At 38.0% G+C, this 23,103-nt stretch overlaps 1 protein-coding gene across 8 annotated transcripts in view; it reads left to right on the top strand.

The window, feature by feature from the left end:
- MCF2 (MCF.2 cell line derived transforming sequence) overlaps window positions 1-23,103 on the top strand; it is a 100,250-nt gene that overhangs the window by 59,949 nt on the left and 17,198 nt on the right. For all 8 annotated transcript variants that reach the window (XR_013375194.1, XR_013375195.1, XM_077890155.1 and 5 more), the window contains 10 exons: window positions 737-774; window positions 3,604-3,692; window positions 5,711-5,777; window positions 6,497-6,612; window positions 6,722-6,791; window positions 8,660-8,752; window positions 13,358-13,450; window positions 14,167-14,292; window positions 14,952-15,173; window positions 21,992-22,084. Coding sequence is in view for 6 of the 8 variants with exons in the window: in XM_077890155.1 (XP_077746281.1) it covers window positions 737-774; window positions 3,604-3,692; window positions 5,711-5,777; window positions 6,497-6,612; window positions 6,722-6,791; window positions 8,660-8,752; window positions 13,358-13,450; window positions 14,167-14,292; window positions 14,952-15,173; window positions 21,992-22,084 (1,007 nt within the window). In the remaining 2 variants the exon portion in view is untranslated. The remainder of the gene's footprint in view (window positions 1-736; window positions 775-3,603; window positions 3,693-5,710; window positions 5,778-6,496; window positions 6,613-6,721; window positions 6,792-8,659; window positions 8,753-13,357; window positions 13,451-14,166; window positions 14,293-14,951; window positions 15,174-21,991; window positions 22,085-23,103) is intronic.

Genomic DNA, 23,103 nt, shown 5'->3' on the forward strand with positions numbered 1-23,103 from the left:
TTCAACATGTTAAAAAAAAAGAAAAGGAGAGATTAAACAGGAAGAACAGAAAGATTAAAGCTTGGAATTCTGATGAAGTTGTTTTGTTTTTAGCATTTTAATATGCCTCGGAATTGTTTTATATAGTTGTTAGAAGCGCATATTCTGACAGTAGACTACGCAGATTTGAACACTGCCTCTGCTTCTTGGACAAGATACTAACCTCACTTACTTATCTATAAAATGGGAATGGAAATAGTACTTATGTGTTAATGTTGATTTGAGGATGAAAAACCAAAATGGATGTGTAGGGCTTAGAGCTGTCTGGCATGTAGTAGGTGCCAAATAAATGTTAGATGCTCTAATTATTAGTTACATTCAGATTTTTTAGAACTCTTTTTGATATAGTTAGTCTGTGAGCTACAATCTGATTAAATGCTTATATGTCAAAATGAATACTAAATCTACAAATAATTATGAATACTAACACTTAACCTTCGTGCTTGCTTGGCAATCAAGCGAATGTTTGATGAGTCAGAGAATGGGTGAATACATGGCAAAATGGTGCTCAATAAGAAGTTGAAATCATATAGATGAAACTAACCACTCAACTGTTTTGTATGGTGTGATTTAAAAATACTAATATAAATATGTTAGAATATTCATAGCTCTCTATTTAATAAACATGCATGCATTTTAATTAAAAGTGTTGATTTTAATTCTGGTTTGAAATTCCTCTTTCATATTTTTCTACTAGGAAAGAAGACTTGGAGACAAAATCAGAGCAACTTAAAAGTAAATACCATTAATTAATTCAAAATTGAGTTTATTGCTGTAGTTGCAGAATTGGTATGGAGGCCTCAACCATATTTTTAATCCACTAAACCAACATTGTGTGTTTGAAAGCCTATTTAATCTAAAAGAAAAAGCTGCTGCTGCACAGGGTCTAATTGCAGTGCTGGCATATCCCCAGGTGCATGAGCAGTTTCTTAAGTCTTGGCTCAAGTTCAGAATTAATTTCTCTAAAACATCTATACGTCCCAGCTTCTCTTTCCTCCACCCCACCTCAATAAACTTAAATAAGTATTGCACCTTTCTACAAAAGATTTCTTTCATAATTGATTACATTCCTGCAAGTATGAAACATGGACGAAGGACAGGTTCTAATGGTCCGTACTCTGGGCTCAAAAAAGACATCTATTAGTTTCTTGATAGATACCAGTCTCCTTCTCAGTTTTCCATGATATTCTGATATCTGCAGAGTAGCCTCATCACAGCTGTAGGGCCCTACATTTTCCTTGTGTCTTCTTGATGGTAACTAAGGACAAGAAGGTAGATATCCAAGAGGTAGTATAGCAGTGATAGAGATTGTTGAGCAACTGTAGAGACTACCTGGCTTTTAATCCCAACTCCGTCAGTTACTGGGCATATAATCTTGGGTAAGTTCTCTGGAACTCCATTTCCTTATCTACAAAATGAGGATAATAACAGAACACCCTCATCATAGAGTTAGTATAAAAATAAGATTATATTTGGGAAGCATTTTCAAATAAAGCGGGGCATATGGTGGCATTCTAAGTGTTGTATATCATGATTGGCAGGCTAGTGAGTGACCTATACTGATATATATCATGCCTGGTTATCATGTTGTCCAGCTACAACTTCTGTTTTCAAGAAGGAAATAGGCTGAGTACCAAATTCCATAGTCTTTTTTTAAAAGAGTTTATTATTTATTCATGAGAGACAGAGAGAGAGGCAGAGATACAGGCAGAGGGAGAAGCAGGCTCCTCACAGGGAGCCGGATGCAGGACTCAATCTGGGACCCACAGGACCATGCCCTGAGCCAAAGGCAAGCACCCAACCACTGAGCCACCCAAGTGTCCTATCCCTAGTCTTAACAGGTCTTTCGGTTCCAGTTTCCACTCATGACACCTTAACATTCCTCTACGTGGATTTATTCCATTTGCATATCCCAGGGGAAAAATAGGCTGTGGGTCTGTACATTTTCTTGGGGAGATTTCTAGCTGGTGAACCCAGTTCCAAAATGCACACATTCTTCCACTTCAAGTCAATTTGCACAATCCTTAGGCATTTAAACATAAATATTTATGTTTCGAAACTTTCCAAACTTGTATTTCAGAAACTTGCTAGGAGTAAATGATGCATACTTATCTGATGAGTGAAAAACTATGCAGCATTATCAACCTGTGTTATAGTATTAAAATGATAACTGTTGGTACATTCAGATAGAGCAAATCAAAACATATTCTTAAGGAGGGAGCATAATGGTGGCCACCATGAGCTTGACTGTGTTTCATCACTTATTAGGTATGTGACCTTGGCCCAGTTGCTAAACTTCTCTGAGCCTCTGATTTCCCATATATAAAGTGAGGATAAGTATGCCATAGCTTGCTAAATTGCTGGGAAGGTTGGATACTATGATCCGTGTTAAGTACCTATAATTGTGCCTGCATAATATATAGGAAGTAGTCAATTAATGTTTGTGCCTTTCCACATGATGTGTTTGTGATGTTTTGTGGAAATGCTTTTTAGCTGACAGATCCTGTACTTCATTTTGGGCTCTACATAGTAATGCTACATTTACTTGGAGTTCAGGCATTTTGTAGTCTCCAAAGTCCAATACAGCCAGGATCCCTGGAAGATACTTCTAAGGCTTCTGAAGAACAAATAACCATCACGGATCTCATGTAGCTGACTCAGTAGGCCAGTCCAATTCCTGTAGAGTCTTCAAAATAAAAAAAAATAATAAAAAAAATAAGATGGTGGGTTAGGATCTAGGAAGTCACTTGTAGCAAAAGCCAACATGTGGCAGAGAGCAGAGATGACATCAACAGGTTACAGCCATTTTAAGAAAGAATAGACAGTTACCTACAAGTTATTAGATTTTATCACATCAAAAAAAAAGATTTTATCACATCATTCATGTTCCTGATGATACCACTGAATCATTAGAAAGAGGGTCAGTGATGTTGTGTAGCCTTGGTTAGAGAACTCAAGGAATCATGTAATATTTCCTAGAAAATTTCCATTAAAAATCATTAAGGTTAAAAAGCTGGTTTTTTTTTTCTTCAATGAATAAGCTTTAGTTATCTAGAAATTAAACTTTTTATAAATTAACCTCACTCCCCCCAAATGCCAAATAAATGAGAAATTACTTAATATGTAAAATAAATTCTTTTTTTTTCTTAGAGTGTGCTCTAAAGCAGGGGTGGTGGGGTGGTGGTGGGGTGTGGTGGGAGAGGCAGAAGGAGAGGGAGAGAGAGAATCTTAAGCAGACTCCAGCCTAGTGTGGAGCACGACTTGGGGCTCCATCTCATGACCCTGAGATCATGATCTGAACCAAGATCAAGAGTCAGATGCTTAACTGACTGAGTCACCCAAGCGTAAAATAAATTTGAATTAGTACCTTAAGTCTGTCCTCTTTGGCAACTCAAATAATTTTTTATGAGTACATATCAAAGGTATTTCTAAAAAAATAATCCTAGGGTTATTTTTCAAGTTATCTACACAGGACCTAGAGAAAACTTAATTTGACCTAGATTTCCTTCAAGAAGAACTATACCTACATAGATGCTAATTTAACTTTTATTTTCATCATTTCAGATTGAAGTGGTGCATGATTGTCGGGAGAAGAGAAGTTCTGGTCAATCCTCCAGTTTGGACAATGACAATAGCTTGGATGTTTTACAGAAGTATTTTTCTTTATTGACATACACTCATATACACGTCTACCAGTAGGAATCTCTGATTCAGTGTTAAAGGCGAATGTGCTTGTATTTTGAAATCACAAAATGGGGTTCTGTTAGGTGGGATGAAAAGAACACTAGATGAGGTGTTAGAAGTCCTGGAATTAGGCCTGGCTAACCTATGCTTTGTTTGTGTGACTTGAAAATTAACTAGAGTTTTCCAGAATCTTCATTTCCTCTTTTGTAAAAGTGCATGAGACAGTGTTTCAAAAACTACAAGGGTTGATATCCAATGTTATTTTATAAATGTTAACAGTAATCATTGTTTTGTTTACTTTTATAAAATTATGTTTCTATTCTAGACATAAGAATCTTCATCTTTTTTTTTTTTTTAAAGATTTTATTTGGGGCGCCTGGGTGGCTCAGTCAGTTAAGTGACTGACTCACGATTTTGGCTCAGGTCATGATCTCAAGGTTGTGAGATCTACCCTCGCATCCGGCTCTGTGCTCAGCATGGAATCTGTTTGAGATTCTACTTGAGATTCCCTCTGCCCCTTCCCCTGCTTGCTTGCTTGCTTTCTCCCTCTCTCTCTGTCAAATAAAGAAGTAAGTAAGTAAATAAATAAATTTTTAAAAAGAACTCTTACAACTCAATGGTAAGAACAAAAAAACCCCCCACAAATTAAAAAAAAATTATTTGAGATATAGAGAGAGAATGAGCGAGGGGAGGGGTAGAGGAAGTGGGAGAAACAAACTCCCTGTTGAGCACGAAACCTGAGGCAGGGCTTGATCCCAGGACCCTGAGATCATGACCTGAGCTGAAACCAAGAATTGGATACTTCACCAACTGAGCCCCTTAGACGTCCCAAGAATATTCACCTTTAAAATTTTATATCCTAGAGTTGTATGGAGATAGATATTCAAATAATGTTAATGCCTAAAAATGTAAAAATAAAAGGAGGATAAAGGTAGACGTTAAATTAAATGAGTTACCCATATTGGAGAGTGAGGAGATGAATTTTAAATACGATGTCAATTAGAAATCACGTTGGAAGGAAATGTATTTTATTTTAAAGAGACCATAAAGTAATTACTACAGGAGTATAGGTATGAGCTATATTTAGGGAAACCAGTATAATAAATCCATTTCGGGATCCCTGGGTGGCGCAGTGGTTTAGCGCCTGCCTTTGGCCCAGGGCGCGATCCTGGAGACCCGGGATCAAATCCCACGTCGGGCTCCCGGTGCATGGAGCCTGCTTCTCCCTCTGCCTGTGTCTCTGCCTCTCTCTCTCTCTCTCTCTGTGACTATCATAAATAAATAAAAATTAAAAAAAAATAAATCCATTTCATGTCTTGGAAAATTTCAGAACATTACTGGAAAAAGGGAAAATTGGGCCTAAGATGTTAATGTCATTATTTTTTTGAGAGAGAGAGAGCTAGAGAAACTGTGCTCTCCCCCACTGACCTACAAAAAAAATTTACCAAACTTTTAAGAATACACTTTTGAGTTTTCAGTAAATTGATTCTTTTTTTAAAAAAATATTTTTAAAAAATTTCTTTGAGAGTGCAAGCACGAGCTGGGGGCTGGAGCAGGGGGCAGAGGAGGAGGGAGAAGCAGACTCCCCACTGAACAGGACAGCCCGATGTGGGGCTCGATCCCAGGACCCCAGGATCATGACCTGAGCCAAAGGCAGATGCTTAACACACTGAGCCACCCAGGCATCCAGTAAATTGATTCTTAAGCTTAGTCAGATAGAAATAAAGTGGGTTGCTTTTTTATTTAAAAATAAGTCCTGAGCCCTTTTCCTTTCTTCTAAATGTATTTTAAAGAGTCTTGTGGGTGGTACTTATTCTAGAAACCATATAATTAATTTTGTATTTTGATGATAAAACCAAAACCATTGGTAGTTCCTACGCATTAACAATTTTTGCCTTAGACTATTTATAATGAGAATGATTTGAAAGGTCACAATACAATTCTAAAGCAAAAAATAACTGATTTAAATATTGCCTTTTCACTTTAGCCATGTCCTGAATGAGCTGATACAGACAGAGAGGGTGTATGTTCGTGAGCTGTTTACTGTTTTGTTGGTAAGTGACTCAAAATATATTTTCCCATCTTGGCCCAAATGTTCTCCTGTTACATTCATTAGGAGGTCTTGAGTCTTCTCTTTCTGCCTTTTTCCCTGATTGTCACAAGCCAGCAGCGATATTTCTCCCATTGTTTGAGGCTGCATGCGTGTGAAATGTGCAAATTCAGGTTCTCCTGGAGTAGTGAGAATTGTGGAACTCAGATTTTATTATAGACGAGATAAGCTATCTTCTTAGAGATCCAGATCCAGCAGATCATTATAATTATTCCCAGGGTGCTATTTAGAGATTGTGATGTAAGGAACTAAAAGTAGGAGAAAAACATTCATTTGATACAAAGGTCATAATATTAATTTGGTCTGAAAAACCTAAACACTTATTGCCAGTTTAAGGAGAGGTTAATGACCTGTAATATAATTTTTCATGCTTGGTTTCTATTTTGTTTCCCTACATTATAAGCTATCCCTAAGGCCAGAGAATCACTTTTATTCTATCTGTTGAGTGGGAAACCATGATTCCCTTGTCTTGCTTTCTAAAAATAAAAACATAAAATATAAAAAAATGGATAACTTTGGGTACTGGAAGATTTGATTGTTAAAGTTACCAACAGCTTTACCCACTCATCCCCTATACATTCTGCTGTATCTGTAGTTTGGTGGCCCAAACAAATGATAATGTGAATATTTTTTTTAATGAATAAATGTATTTCTTTTGGGTAGGGCTATAGAGCCGAGATGGATAATCCTGAGATGTTTGATCTTATGCCACCTCTTCTGAGAAATAAAAAAGATATTCTCTTTGGAAATATGGCAGAAATATATGAATTCCATAACAAGTATGTAATTACTGAATTGAATTTTCTTTTTCATCATATTATTTAAATGGTTATTGACCAATGGCTTATATTTCACATAAAATTATTTTTTTCTTTGAAATTTTCACAGCATTTTCTTGAACAGTCTGGAAGATTGCGTTGACGCTCCAGAAAGAGTGGGACCTTGTTTCCTGGAAAGGGTTTGTTAATTATTATTTTAAAATATATAAATATGGGCCACTAAAATAGCAGCTTATTTTATAGGACCAGATTTCAAGACAAAGTAGGTATTTTTTTTTTTAGGTATTGTTTTTTATGTCTTTATGTTTTTGGAGGAGACACATCACTCCAGCAAGTCTTTAATGTTAAACCAAGTTTTGTTATAGAAGTTGTTGCAGTGGAGTATCTAGAGCATGCAAATGGCCATTGTCTTCTGTGGTATCAAATGCTTCAATGGCTCAGCTTGTGACCACTGACCTTTGGGTGATCCCAGGAGTCCAGGGACCATTCTGGCTAGGAAGATGTGAGACTCGGAATCATCTTCACACAACCATTCTTGGTTTGGTTAATTTTTAGCCTCCAAGATGCCATGGAATTCCCCTTTAATGCATGTAAAGTCAGAATCAAATGTGGTCTGACTTTCAGACACCAGAGTATCTGTCACAGGAACTTTGTGAAACAGAGGGCTGTCTGTTCTTTTTATTCTACGAGATCATTCAGGGAGGCTCATTTCTCCATGTCTCAAGAGAAGGCTTAGAACAATTGACTTCCCAGGCTTTATAATCATACTCTCCTCCATTAGAATTTTTTCTTAGAATATTCTTTGCTTATCTACTTCCTCTTCCTGAAAAATCGGTTCCATGTTGATTTGAGAATCAATTTGATAATGGTGATCATTGAAAGCTTCCGAATAGATGTCTTATCCCACAGAGCGTTAATGGACTCAGAATATAAGGTTAAGAAAAAATTGTTTGTCATTACCTTTCCCAGTATATTCTGATTTTAAACACATTTGAATGATAGCCAGATTCTTCCCTGACTTCCGTAAGCAACATCAGTCTCTTTCCTTTGGACTCTTGTAGTACTTCATGTCTTTGCTACTCATTGGGGATTTTATATTTGCTATACATTTACACATATTTATGAATTCTGTCTCCAACTAGATGTAAAACTCTTTGAGGCAAGGTCCATATCCTATATATCTTTGTATGTCTTATAAGGTGAGCAGAGTTTATTGGCAACCAGTATTGGTTTAATAAATGCCTGTCAATATGTTCATTCATTCAGTACCCATCTACTGAACCCTTACTATACATCAAGCACTGTGCTAGGCAATGTGGATAGCAAGACCAAGACCATAGAAAAAGAGGGAAAAATCATTGTATAGAGTGTGAGTTGTACTATATCAAGGAGATACAAAGAATCCTGTAGGAGCTGAGAAGAGGGGCATCTTATGTAGATAGGAGGTATAAATGATGGCTTTCTAGAAGAGATGACTCATGAGAAGCATGTTAAAGAGTCAAAGAGAGATGATTCCAAGCAGAGAGAATAACATAGGCAGATGCCTAGCAGGGTTATGATATGATGATGATATCCCAGTGATGAACCAAGGACCTTGGAAGTTAGCTCCAAGTTCATTCACTAGGGAAATGAGAGAATAATAACATGGAAAGAGCATGTTTCTTTGTACCCTATTAGCTCATACTTATGAGAAAAATTCATCTGTTTTTATGATTCAGTCAGAGAAGGCTTTTCTCTCTAAGACTGAGTAAGTAAAAGTTATGAAATTACTGGGATAATTTGTGCCCCTCTACTCAGTCTGGTGGGCATGCTTTTCTTGGAGTACAAAGGGGGATCCTGCCCAGCTGCCAGTGCCTTTAGGCCACATTCCCTATAATGCTTGGCTGCACTCATTCTTGCTCAGCCTTCCTTCCTTCCTTCCTTCCTTCCTTCCTTCCTTTCTTTCTTTCTTTCTTTCTTTCTTTCTTTTTTTTTGCTCAGCCTTTCTTGGTAAGAAAAGTATATGTTCACAAATTGGTAATACATTTGAATTTGCTTTTTATCACAGAAAGATAATTTTCAGATGTATGCAAAATACTGTCAGAATAAACCCAGATCAGAGGCAATTTGGAAGAAGTATTCAGAATGCGCCTTTTTCCAGGTATAGTATATTCAGGTATTGTATATAGTCCTTCTAGAATATACTGGGATATTTCTTAAAAATTCATTTTCTATTCTAAGTTATATATAATACATATCAGAGAACAATTTGACCCTGCCACAAAACACACATGTGCGCACACATATGCACATGTACAAAAATATATATGCTGCTTCACAGATGCTAGTGACTTCCTTTGCTGTTTACCTCCGTGTTTCCAAATAACATATTTATATTGCTGCTTTAGCCCTCTTCACTGCCCCGTCTCACCACTGGATACATACATATACTCCTTTTCCTCCAAAACATTCAGTATGTTTATAAGTTTAGTTGTATAGATATACAGGTTAAATTATTAAGACTATGTAATTCCTCTGCTCAGATGAATCCTGTGATATAAGATGGTTGCATTTCCATCCTTTTTGTTTTTCTTGTAATTATCATTTTTACTCACTTAATTTTTAATTTTTTAAAATTTTGTTTATTTTTAATGACTTTTGAGAGACAGCATGTGCATGAGTGGGGGGAGGGGCAGGGGGAGAGAAGCAGACTCTGCACTGAGCATGGACCGCTGGATCTCACAACCTTATGATCATGACCTGAGCTGAAATCAAGAGTTGAGTACTTAACCACCTAAGCCACCCAGGCGCCCTTCACTTAATTTTTTAGGTACTTTCCCCTAATGTACTCTAAACTCTCCTAGTAATGAGAGTTACATAAATCTCTTCTTAGTGTATTAAACATACTCCCTTTTCTCTGAATTTTATTTTGAATTAATCTCTCTTGGATTTTTCTGATCTGTTCATTGAGACTCACTAGACCTGTTGCACAGGTCCCACAACCTGGGATCTTGATGAATATAACTTTTGGGATAGGCTCTCCTGTTTCCTTGGTGTCATATTTTTTTTCCTTATTTCACTTACTTATTTTATGGAACATATTCTCCAGTAGGTCTGCTGAGAAAGTGTGCCTGATAGGTAAAAGTTTTGAGAGCTTCCATGTGTACAAAAGTCTACCCTAACACTTGATTGCTAGCTTGGCTGGGTATAGAATTCTATATAAGAAACCATTTTCCTCAGAATTTGTCTTCTGGCTTCCAGTGTTGCTGTTAAGAAATCTGATGCCATTTTGATTTTTAATCCTTTGTGTAACCCATTTTTGTCCTCTCTCTGAAAGCTTATGGGAACATTTTTATCCTTAGGGTTCTGAAATTTCAGCGCTGTGCCATGACGTTGGCACTATTTTCATCTATTATGTTAGCCTTATGGTGATCCCTTTGAATTTGGAAACTCTTGTCCAAACTTAGTTGGATTTTTTTCTTTGGTTTTCTCCAGTATTTTTTCTATTCTCTCTTTCTGGAATTCCTATTGTAGAGATGTTTGATGTCCTTGACCAGTCCTCTAATTCTCTTATCTTTCCTATTTTCTGGCTTTTTGTCCTGTTCTGTTTTCTGGAATTCATCTTTCAGTCCTTTTAGTGAGGGTTTTGTTTCCACCATTAAGTTTTTCAATTTGAAGAGCCTGTACCCTTTTTTGTTCTCTCCATGTTCCTTTCAGTAGATCCCTGTTTTTGTTTCATGAATTCAGTATCTTCACTTATTTATATGAGAGTAATAATAATAGATTTTCCTTTTAAGTATATTTTTTTCCTTCTTGCATGATTTCTGTTGTCTTTAGATTGGTTTTGTGTTTTCTTTTTCTTTGTTTTGTTCCTGTCACTCATGTTAGATACTTTCCTCAAATGTCTAGTGATATTTGTTTGTCCACTTATCTTAAGAGAAAGCACTAGAATAAAAAGTTCATTGGAAGTATCTTGTGCACTTGTGGATTAATTGACCATGGTTCTCACTGTTGAGTGATTATGTCAAGGTGTTTCCTTGGTGGAATCCCCACATCTATATCTTTAGATATTCTTTCTCAGGCTGGTCAGATTCCCCAGTCTGCTACCTGGTGAATAAGGATCTGGTTGTCAATGTTCTGGTAGCCAAGTTGGGGGAAAAGGGTGAGAGTCTTTAATTTGATACATAAATATTCAAGTAATCTCTTTGCTTTCAGTACGGTACTCTGTCTTCAACTGGATCTGGTATTCCCTAGTTCAAAGGCCTTATGTTTTACTCTTTTTAGATACACATCTGTTCTGCTATCCAGAGGGAGAGGCAGCCACATAGTTGTGCATAGTAGTGTGGATTTTTGAGAGCCTTCTCTCCTTTTTTTTTAATATGCCATTGTAAACATTTTATAAAGATTTATTTATTTAGTATGTGAGTGGGGCGTGGGAGGCACAGAGGGGGAGGCAATCTCTAGCAGACTCCATACTGAGCATGGAGCTTGTTATGGGGCTTGATCCCACAATCCTGAGATCATGACCTGAGTCAAAATCAAGAGTTGCATGCTTCACCAACTGAGCCACCAGGTGCCTTCTTTCTCTCCCTTCTTTTTTCTCTCTCTTTAAAAAAAAAAAACTCTTAGCCCATTTAATTTTTTTGTAACAGCTTTATTGAGATGTAGTTAAAATACCATATAATTCGCCCTTTTCAAATGTGCAGTTAAGTGGTTTTACTGTGTCCACAATGTTGTGCAACCATTACTGCAGCCAATTTAAGAACGATTTCATACTCCAAAAAAACCCCATGCATACCTTTTAGTAATCATCTACCATATGCCCCCAACCCCTTCAGCCTTCTGCAATTAGTAAGCTTTTTATCTTTCTGGATTTGCCTGTTCTGAACTTTCATATAAATAGACGCATAAAATATGTGATCTTTTGTGTTTTGTGGATTTCACTTAGCATCATGTTTTTGCAGTTCATCCATGTTGTAGCATGGATCAATTCTTCATTCCATTGTATGGGTGTTTGATGTTCTATTTAACCATTCATCAATGGATGGTAATTTGATTCTTTTCCACCTCTTGTATACAAGTTTTTCTCGGACATATGTTTTCATTTCTCTTGGCCACATACCTGGGTGTGAGATTGCTGGGTCATTTGGTAACTCTCTGTAACTTTCTGAAGAACTGTGAGATTGTTTTCCAAAGTTGCTGCACCATTTTACATTCCTGCTGGCAGTGAATGAGGGTGTCTTGATTGCTCTACACTCTCACCAACACTTGTTAGTATCTACTTACTTCTTCCCCGCACTGCCCCTGTTATCTACTTCTTTTTTTAAAGATTTATTTATTTATCTGAGAGAGAGAGAGAGAGAGAGAGAGAGAGGGAGCATGAGTGGGAGATAGGGGCAGAGTGGGAGGGAGAAGCAGGCTCCTCATGGAGCAGGGAGCCCCAAATGAGGCTCTATCCCAGGACCCCCGAATCATGACCTGAGCTGAAGGCAGATGCTTAACTGACCGAGCTACCCGGGCGCCCCCCACCCCCATCCCAGTATCTACCTCTTGGACAGACTTTAAACAACCATATTTTTTCAAACCCACCTTCATCTCCCACTTTCAGAGGTACTTGACGTCTGTCGTTCTGGAGTCTTTGTGGAGAGGAGGGGGACACGATTCTATAAAATAAACTGAATTGTTCCTTGGCTTTTCCCTCTGCCATCTTGAGACTGACTTTTCTCTGGTGTGCGCAGTTGTTTATCCCTTGTCAGTTTGGTTTTCACTTTTCATATTTGGTTGATGGTTTTTCCTCTCCCATCTTGGTAACTTTCAGTTTTGTCTTGCAAAAATAACTTTTAAATCTCATTTATAGTTGGGTTTCATGAATAAGGAGAGCTAAATGCATGTATCACTCCAAAATCGTTAACCACACGTTGCTTTTTGAATTTTCTTTAAAGATTTGATTTTTAAAAGGAATCTTTACCCCCAGTGTGGGGCTCAAACTCACATCCCTGAGATCAAGAGTCATATTCTCCACTGACTGAGCCATCCTGGTGCCCCCTCTGTTTGAATCAGATTGGATAGCAGTTTTTACTCCCCTAGGCAGAGGCAGGTCCTGGATCTTACACATGTACATCCTCTCCTACTCTCTTTGTGTTCTGTATTTCTTACACGCACATTTCATCCTAATCGTCCCCATCTTGCTGTTGCTATGAACCCTAGAACGTTCCCAGGACCCAAAGTCATGACCCTTTTATTTATCGTGGCAGTGAGCCCATAATCAGATGAAATATAGCATCAGTTGATGAGGTCTATATTTTTCTTGTGATATTAAAAAAAAAACTCCTTCTCATGCCCAGTTTGATTTATATTCAGTACAACCTGTTTCTTTTCTGGGCCTTGGCCTGCAGAGCTGAACCTTTTGTTCATTTTCTTAGATTTGCAGTCATGTTTTGTTACTCATGTTCATCTCTGGCCATTCATTGTTTTCTTGTCTTTTAACCCTTCCACATCAGTGTACATTTTTATGTAAAAACTTAAGATATTTGAAATTTTTGCCCTTTCTACCTCTCCAATCCCTTGAAATAATGTTTACAATATTTTTTTTTTATATTCACGGCCGCTTACAATTTCCACGCCGTATGGAAGTAGCGGTTTTCCTGGTTGATTTTCCTTGATTTGTAAGAAACCTACATGCATTGGGTCTAATCAGTGAACACTTGCCATTTTCACAGGTACATGTCTTAATTTAAATTTATTGATAATTGTATTTCAATGACAGGAATGTCAAAGAAAATTAAAGCACAGACTTGGTCTGGATTCGTATTTACTCAAACCCGTGCAGCGAATCACTAAATATCAGTTACTGTTAAAGGTAATTACATGAAGCATTTGTTTCTCTCTTTACTTACATCTGTGGGTCAGAGGTAGCAGAGCCATTAAAAAGGAAGCGGCTGGCGAAGAGGTAGGAGGTGAGCAGGAAGGCTGGAACTGGCACTATTATGCTCCTTCGCCTTACTGTGCTGATTCAGGTTACATTGATGCATGTGTAATGAGTGCAGAACTCTTACTATCGTTAAGAAGAACCAAACAAATATTTCTTGGAGTTTGTGACTATATTTCCAAAAGTGCCCTTTCAATGAAAGCCGAAGGTGGCACACCTCTCATGTCCAGTGAAAGGGTTACTACAATGTCACGTTAAGTATCAGCACAATGTCTTGTGGCCTCTGCAAAATGAGAAAACCAAATTGTTGCATGTGTGACTACCTTAAAAATCAACCTCTCATGTGTCCTAATAGCTGTTTTTCTGCAGTTCCAAGAACACTGAGTGCCCTTTACCTGATAGTGTTAGTCCTTATTCCATTTCTTCCCAATTTAAAAAAAAATTTTTTTAATCTTCCCAAATTTTTTGACACAGTTTTTAAAATAGAGTCTTCTTACTATGACAAATAGCAAATGAAAGATACTACTCGAGAAGTGGCATTATCTTTGGATTCCTCCTTGAGAGCATGTTAGCCAAAAATGTATTCATTTTCTTCAGCTGTTAATATCTGCTTGATATTAATTTTAATTCTTGACTTGTAATTACAGGAGCTACTGAAATATAGCAAAGGCTGCCCTGGGTTTGAACAATTAAAGGAAGCGCTTGACACAATGCTGGATTTACTGAAGTCGGTTAATGACTCTATGCATCAGATTGCAATAAATGGCTATATTGTGAGTAAATTTTAGTGATCGTTGCAGTTTTTGTGGGCAAGCATGTCAAGATCTTCTTTCTTTGTCTCCTGGAACCAATTGAGAAATAAAAAGAGGAAAATGGAGATCCAAATGTCAGCATTATTACTGACAGTGCTAAATGGAGAATTGGCTTGAGGTCAGCAGCCGAATGAGTTTGTGATATTCCCCTTGTCCTTGTGAGCCTACACCCAACTCCAACCTTGGGATTTCCTGCTTGAAGGAAATGTTTGGGTCTTCTAAGGAGATGTGTTGTCCTAGAATTGCTGCTTGCCTTAGTCTGAGACAAATTCAGAAGAAAAAAAATCAAGTCTTTAGAGTAAAGTAATGCTTGCACTGGGAGACACCAGTCGCCAGGCAGATTGAGAAGATGGGGGGAGCTACCCTAGTTGAAAGACCTCTGCAGGAAGACAGGAGCCAGGGAAAAGGAGGTCTCTCCTGTCTCTTGCTCACGCCGTAATTTTGTGCCTGTGTGACACATGGCCTGTTCTAATGTAAAAAGTTCTGATAAATAAAATTCTAGAAACTGTACAAATTGCATTTCAGGGCTTTAGCAGCTCAAGCCACCCAGTCTAATGTTGATGTCAGGGGTCTGAATGTAGCTGTGCCTTATACTGATGACTGTCGATTTTCCTTTGTAGGGAAACTTAAATGAACTGGGCAAGATGGTAATGCAGGGTGCTTTCAGTGTTTGGATTGGACACAAGAAAGGTGCTACAAAAATGAAGGATTTTGCTAGATTCAAACCAATGCAGCGGCATCTCTTCCTGTACGAAAAAGCCATTGTTTTCTGTAAGAGGCGTGTTGAAAGTGGAGAAGGCTCTGATAGATACCCGTCATACAGTTTTAAGCACTGTTTGAAAGTAAGATCATTTAAATTGTGTAATGTAATGTTATTTTACACACACACACACACACACACATATATATATATATATATAAAATGTAAAAGTTGGTACACCCTTTCAAGTGAGATGAGTGGGTTTTATACTTTGATTGCACATCCCTTTTTTTATTTTTATTTTTATTTAATTTTTATTTTTTTCACATCCTTTTTTTTAAATGAAATCTTTTTGTTGAGGTGTCATTGACATACAACATCATATTCATTTTAGGTGTCCAGCATTATGCTGTGATATTTGTATATATTGCAAAATATATATCACTGCAGTAAATCTAGTTAACATCCATCACCACACCCAGTTACAGTTTTTTTCCTTGTGATTAGAGCTTTTAAGATCTATTCTTTTAGCAGCTTTCACATATGCAATAGAGTACTGTTAGTGACAGTCACCATGCTGCACATTACATCTCCAGGACTTATTTTATACCTGGAAATTTGTACCCTGGAATCCCCTTCACCTGCTTTATCCACCTCCAGCCCACAAAATCTTTTTTTTTAATTTAAAGAATTTATTTATCTATTCACAGAGACCCAGAGAGAGACAAAGAGGCAGAGGGAGAAGCAGGCTCCATGCAGGGAGCCCGATGCGGGACTCGATCCTGAGTCTTCAGGATCAGGCCCTGGGCCGCAGGCGGCGCTAAACTGCTGCGCCACCGGGGCTGTCCAAAATCTTAAGTAGAGGTGTTATATTGAAATCAGGCAACACATAACTTTTGAAATAAGAGTGAGGGAAGGCAGAGCTTTACCTCCTTCCTTTCCTCTCTCATTCCAATACCAAGCAGTCCCCAAGGCAGCTTCCTAGTGTCCTGCAGAGCACAGTCTGAAGTTATGGGAAGTTACCCATAACCCCATGAGTACTCTTTTACCAGTGGTACTGGGTAGAGTTGATGGTCTTGGTAGCAGGGAGCCTTTACTGTACAAGAGAGATGAGGAAAGAGTTTGGTCTTTTTCCCCAATGCAATTTAAAGTGGGTAACTTTTTTTTAAGTGGGTAACTTTTGTGCTTAGCATATTCCCACCTTTCTCTACCTTTCTTTTTCTATCCCTCCTTTATTCCTTACCCCTTGCCCTCCTGAGTGTCCAAAGCCACCCACAGCAGAATCTTGCCCACATCCATCCTGTCCTTTGAAATCACTTTCTTCTATAACCAAACCGTCCTTTTGTCCTAAATACAGCTTGGTATTACAATGAGGTCAGTATTGTTTGAGGGAGTCACTGGCAGTCCAGTGATATTCCCAGCTGGTTTTGACATTTGACAAGAGGAACTTCCAGTTCATACAAGCCTGTAGTTGGTGAGTTTGGTAGTTTTAGTTTTTACACCTAGGTAATTTTACCTTTCAAGTTTCAAGTTGTAAAAGCAGGGGGCACCTGGTTGACTCGGTCGGTAGAGCACAAGACTCTCAATCTTGGGGTTGTGAGTTTGAGCCTCACATTGGGTGTAAAGATTACTTAAAAACAAAATCTTTAATAAAAAATAAAGTGTAAAGGCAGTATAATACTGGTTATAGCAAAATTGGAGAGTAGAGAAAACTAGCATGTCAATTCCCCAACTACTATCATTTGAGTCATTTTTTATGAGCATTTCATAAAAAAAGGTTAGCAAACCATTTGAGGATTGCTAATGTTTTCAGCAGCAGTGATAAAGAGGACAAGCAATGTGTTCTGAGGTGTTTGACTCAGGAGTCTACCAGATAAGCAGGCCCTGCTTTTAATTCTCCCAGAAGGTCAACAGTCCGATGCTGTTCATAATAAAGTTCCTGCCCAGAGTTATGTATTGGACTTCTTTCTCTACTGCCAACTTTCCCTGCTGTCACAACGTTTCCTTAAAACTTGCTGTTTTTACAACAAATACCCAGTTGCTCCTTTGCTCTTAGCAACCCACCTCCACATCCCCAAAATCTCCATTGGTCTTGTATATCTCTAGTAAGCATTGACTGAGAACCACGATTGTATAGCTGACCTCATCTGGGGTTTAGATCGCTTGCTGTCCGTGTATCTATTTCTGGGGAAGAGACTTGATCTCCACAGGCATGTTGGACCCAAATGCATTTGGTTAACTTTTTATTTGTGGAGTGACCTAGTCAATACCTGATGTAGTATCTCTGGTGTGTATTGATTTTTTTTTACCTTTAATTTGTCACAATAATGGGCAACAGAATGCTTCTAAAGTACATTAAAGAGGGACTGGTATGATGGGACCAAGTCATGAGAATTCAAACTATAATGGTTACTGTGGCAACGGTAGGATAGATGCAAGAAACATTTCTGTGGAAGGTAGGCAGACAGGCTTGGTGACTTATTAGACACAGGAAAGAAACAATACCTGACATTTGAAGGAACAAAAATCAGTCTGATTTGTTTCCTTTGGTTTCCCAATAATGCCTAGCATTAAAAAAAAAAAAAGATTTATTTATTTGAGAGAGAGAGCATGAATGAGGGGCAGAGCAGAGGGAGGGGGGCAAAGCAGACCCCCCTCTACTGAGCAGGGAGCCTGACGCAGGACTTGATCCCGGGACCCTGAGATTATGACCTGAGCCAAAGGCTGATGCTCAACTGACTGAGCTACCCAGGTGCCCCATGCCTAGCATTTTTTTTAAATTTATTTTTTATTGGTGTTCAATTTACTAACATACAGAATAACCCCCAGTGCCCGTCACCCATTCACTCCCACCCCCCGCCCTCCTCCCCTTCTACCACCCCTAGTTTGTTTCCCAGAGTTAGCAGTCTTTACGTTCTGTCTCCCTTTCTGATATTTCCCACACATTTCTTCTCCCTTCCCTTATATTCCCTTTCACTATTATTTATATTCCCCACATGAATGAGACCATATAATGTTTGTCCTTCTCCGACTGACTTACTTCACTCAGCATAATACCCTCCAGTCCCATCCACGTCGAGGCAAATGGTGGGTATTCGTCATTTCTAATGGCTGAGGAATATTCCATTGTATACATAGACCACCTCTTCTTTATCCATTCATCTTTCGATGGACACCGAGGCTCCTTCCACAGTTTGGCTGTCGTGGCCATTGCTGCTATAAACATCGGGGTGCAGGTATCCCGGTGTTTCATTGCATTTGTATCTTTGGGGTAAATCCCCAACAGTGCAATTGCTGGGTCGTAGGGCAGGTCTATTTTTAACTCTTTGAGGAACCTCCACACAGTTTTCCAAACCAGCTCTGCAAGAAATTTTAAGGGGGACTCTTAAAATTCCCCTTTAAGAAGAAGTTCAGTGGAACATTCCACAAAAACAAGGACTGAATAGATATCATGATGACACTAAACTCATATCTCTCAATAGTAACTCTGAATGTGAACCCCATCAAAAGGCGCAGGGTTTCAGACTGGATAAAAAAGCAGGACCCATCTATTTGCTGTCTACAAGAGACTCATTTTAGACAGAAGGACACCTACAGCCTGAAAATAAAAGGTTGGAGAACCATTTACCATTCGAATGGCCTAGCATTTTTAATAAAAAGATTATTCAGTGATGCCTGCAAAGATTTAGACCAGGAGTACCAGGAAAATGGTGATCCTGCTGACAGAGAAAGATGGAAATTTGGCTATTTCTTGAGCCTCACTCTGCTGACCCTCTTGCTTTCCTACTGTGAGATTCCAGGATTAAATCATGGCTAGCAATACTAGTCAGTGTGTGACATGAGCATTGGGGTTACTGGTTTCAGAGTCTTCTCCTTGCTTGAGAGGATGGATGCAGAATGCTTTCCACCGCTGAGCCACTTCCCTGTCACTTTTACTGGACTGTTGTCTTGACTTCATCCTATGAGGCTAGATTCCCATGGCCTGATGATTGTGTGCTATATTTTAAGTCAGCCACTTCTATGCAAAGGAAAGGCCCGAAGGTCACAGTCAGATGCAGAGATTTGAGTTCTTCACATTCCTCAGTTCATGCATTATCATCATCTTTTTTTTTGACTTAATAAACATACATATAGTGCTTACTGTTTGCTAGAAACTGTCCTATGTTTATAAATAGCAATGTCAACTCATTTAACCCACATAGCAACCTTATATGAAGTAGGAACTATTATTAACCCCATTTTGAAGATGGGAAAGCCAAATTCCAGAGAAGTGCGTAATTTGTCTAAGAGCATGTAGACATGCTGTGCAGCACAGATTCAAACCAAGGCAGATAGTTCCAGAGTCCATGCCCTTAATGACTGTGCCATGCTGGAAGGCCTTGTGTTTCATTTGTTCCTTCTTTTATTCCTTCCTTCCTTCATTATTCTCCACACTTAATTTCCTCTCTACCCCTGTAACAACCATTCTAATTTACTTGATGTATATCCTTCAGTTTGTATGTTTTTGTTAAATGTATATTCATGTTCTGTGTGCACATCTAGTTCAATTTTCATAAATCATATGCTGATATAATCCTCTTTTTTCTTTCTATTCTTGTCTCTGAAACTGTTTTTAAGATATAGCCACATTACTGGTTTATACCCAGTATCTTGCTTCTAACTGCTTCATAGCACTTTAGTTTCTTTAGCTATATTTTTTGTTAGTGTGATTCAAGATCAATTTTTAAAATGATACTGACCCAAGAAGGAAGTAGACTCTATTCCAGAGATATAAATAAAAGTCTTCAGATTGGTAGTTGTTGGTCACAATCCCAGAGTTGTTGAGTCACCAGGTGACTTTTAACAAGGCATTTGACATCTTTACACTGCCTTGATGACAAAAAATTAGACTGAAAGTTGGAGTCCTCAACCCTTGACACATTGAGACTCATAGCTACCACAAATATGAATGAAAATGTGAAATGTGGCAGAGGCTACCATTAGGATATGACTATAGAATCAGCCTTGTTATTTTCTTATATATAATATGTATTATATACTATATTACATAACTATACTCATATAGTTAGACCTTCAACTACCTCTAGAGTCTAAAACTGAATTTCAGGGGGATCCCTGGGTGGCTCAGCAGTTTAGCACCTGCTTTCGGCCCAGGGTGTGATCCTGGGGTCCCGGGATCGAGTCCCGCATGGGGGTCCCTGCATGGAGCCTGCTTCTCCCTCTGCCTGTGTCTCTGCCTCTCTCTCTGTGTCTCTCATGAATAAATAAATAAAATATATATTTTTAAAAAACTGAATTTCATGATATAGTAAACATTTCATTGAATAGTAACATTTAATAATGTTTAAAAGCCTTTCAATAAAACCCTTATCATTTGTTATTTGAGAAAATATATACATCCACAAAATACAAATGGATTGTATTCCAGTAGAACTAAGTGTGAGTTGCTTGGAACTCAGGACAATATTGTCTGATAGACATCATGGTTAGGTTTCCAGGGTAACTCATAAAAGTTCATTTAATCCATAATGATGTGCTATATGTATGCAATGAAAAAAAATCACAAAACTGTTTTGTGGTTCAAATAAGGGAAAGTTTAGAAAACAAAGTCATATACTTAGAAAAAACTCATTATATGATCTAGGCATTTAATGCAAGCTATTTAGTCCTTTAATCAGCTCTGTGAAGTAGGTATTCTTCCCATTTTATAGTTGAAAAAAAATGCAGTTCAAAAAGGTTAAACACTTTGCACCAGAACACAGAGCTCCTAATAGGCAGAGATGGAGTTCCCAGGCCTCTCAGACTCGAGCTCCACACGCCATCCAGCTTACGATATTGAAGGAAAAGTGTGTGTTGAAATGCAGTTGAAATAGAGATTGAACATGAGATTATTATTTATCTTAAATCCTGATGCTTGAGCAAAAGTAGGTTTAGCTAGAGCGGTTGAGTAGGAATATGAAGATATTTTTGGAGATTCTGGAAGTCACTGCTGACTACATGCAGGGTAGGTGTCAGAGATTCTTGTGAGTATAGATCTCATTTCATTTCTGAGCACAATCCCTTTTCTTTCTCTTGATATGTGATCTCACTAGCAGTACTTGTAGTGCTTATCTGCTCTAGTTAGGGACGTTTGGGGGACTTGTAAATGGAACAGAGAGTGAGATATTCCTTTAGATAATTAGACTGGAATTGAACAAAAAGACAAGGCAGGAGAAGACTGAAAGAGAATGTGTGTTTGAGGGAGGGAAATTGCTCAAAATGGAATTAACCAAGCTATGAGCAGCACAGCACAAATGGAAGAGTTTGTGTTCTGCATAATCATATGGAAAAGAAAAATCGTGGTAAGGAAGAGATATTGCATATAAAAATTTCACTGGCTTCAAGAACATCTCACTCTCCTATGTCAGATCATTTGTTTTCTAGGGAAGCTGAGAGGTTGGTTGAAATAGAGGGGAGCCTTGTGTACCCCGCTGGTTTCCCCTCCACCACATAAATTGGATGTTTCTCACTTATAAAACTTCTATAGAGATAAGTAATGATCTCTAAGATAAACTTATCTGACAAATGATTTTTAAAAGCAGTGATTTAACTCAATTTTGTATGCGCTTTTTTATTGGTGTCTAATTACTTTTAGTCCTGTGTCTGACATGATAATTTGTTTTAATAGTGTGCAGTTAATTTATAACAGGATTCAATCTTAGGGGGAGTAGCTGGATGTTCAGATTCGTAACATATGTTTCAATCACTGGAATGGAGCATGTAACTTATACTGTAAGTGCATGGTTCAGTGAAAACAGTTAAATAGGTCTGTGATTATATTTATAATTTCATATTCTTTGAATCTAAAATGTGCATTTTGCCAAGTGAGAAATTCTGGCTCACTTAGAATATGACAGGGGTGGATTTAATGTAATTGCATATTCCAAATAAAATGCTCATGAAAATTTTGACCTATTACAGATGGATGAAGTTGGCATCACCGAATATGTAAAAGGAGATAATCGCAAATTTGAAATCTGGTATGCTGGCAAGGAAGAAGTTTATATTGTCCAGGTTGGTCATTGAAATATTTTTTTAAAAGATTTTATTTATTTATCCATGAGAAACACACAGAGAGAGGCAGAGACATAGGCAGAGGGAGAAGCAGGCTCCATGCAGGGAGCCCGATGCAGGACTCGATCCCGGGTCTCCAGGATCACGCCCTGAGCCAAAGGCAGACGCTCAACCACTGAGCCACCTAGGTGTCCCTGCCATTGAAATGTTATTTTAGAAACCGTAATGTGCATTAAGACATGAAAGTCTAAGTTTTGCAAACATGCATAATTTTGGTTACATTATTATAAAAGTTCTCACTCCTTTCCTGCAGGTCACTTAAATACTATTTAATATTCTTTGTGACACAGGTATTCAGTTTTCAGTTGCACGTGGTTTCTCTAACTTGAGATGTGCCGCTGAGGTTTTCTAGGGCTTTGAATTTTTACAACCACACCAGGATACTTACCAACTCTAGCTAGTAGCCAAGAACATGCCAGGTGCATCTCTGTCCCCATCAAGTTTCTGGAGTTACAGGTTTATAATGGTTCTGAGTGCCTCTTGCGCTTGGCATTCTGATTGTGAGACACAGGGATATAACAGGTCACATTTGATCATTGTCTCTGAAAAATAGGCTCAACAGTACACTTAATCTTATGAAAAAGATCAAAATAAGAATATGCTTAAAGCTCTGGCTTAATGTGCTATAAGGGCCCAACCTGTTTCAGAGAAGAGGAGAGGAATGAGAAAATTTGTATTTGTACCATGACTTGTGACAATGTGAATGTCCAGAGTACTCTGTGTTTTTTCTTTGTTGTAATTCTGCATTAGGTGATTAGAATCCATAAAAATATATTTTCTTGGCTTGATTTAGATGTAGGACTTCTTGCTATCCTTCTACAAACTTGTAAGTTATCAAGATTATAGCAGATTGTCTTTTCTGAAACAGAACTTGTTTTATTTTACTGAAATTAAACATAAAAGCATTTATAGTTTTAAAAAGGACCCACCAAATTAAATAAATACATAAATAAATAAAA

This window comes from Canis aureus, chromosome X (assembly GCF_053574225.1).
Source record: "Canis aureus isolate CA01 chromosome X, VMU_Caureus_v.1.0, whole genome shotgun sequence".
In the NCBI taxonomy this organism is placed as follows: domain Eukaryota; kingdom Metazoa; phylum Chordata; class Mammalia; order Carnivora; family Canidae; genus Canis; species Canis aureus.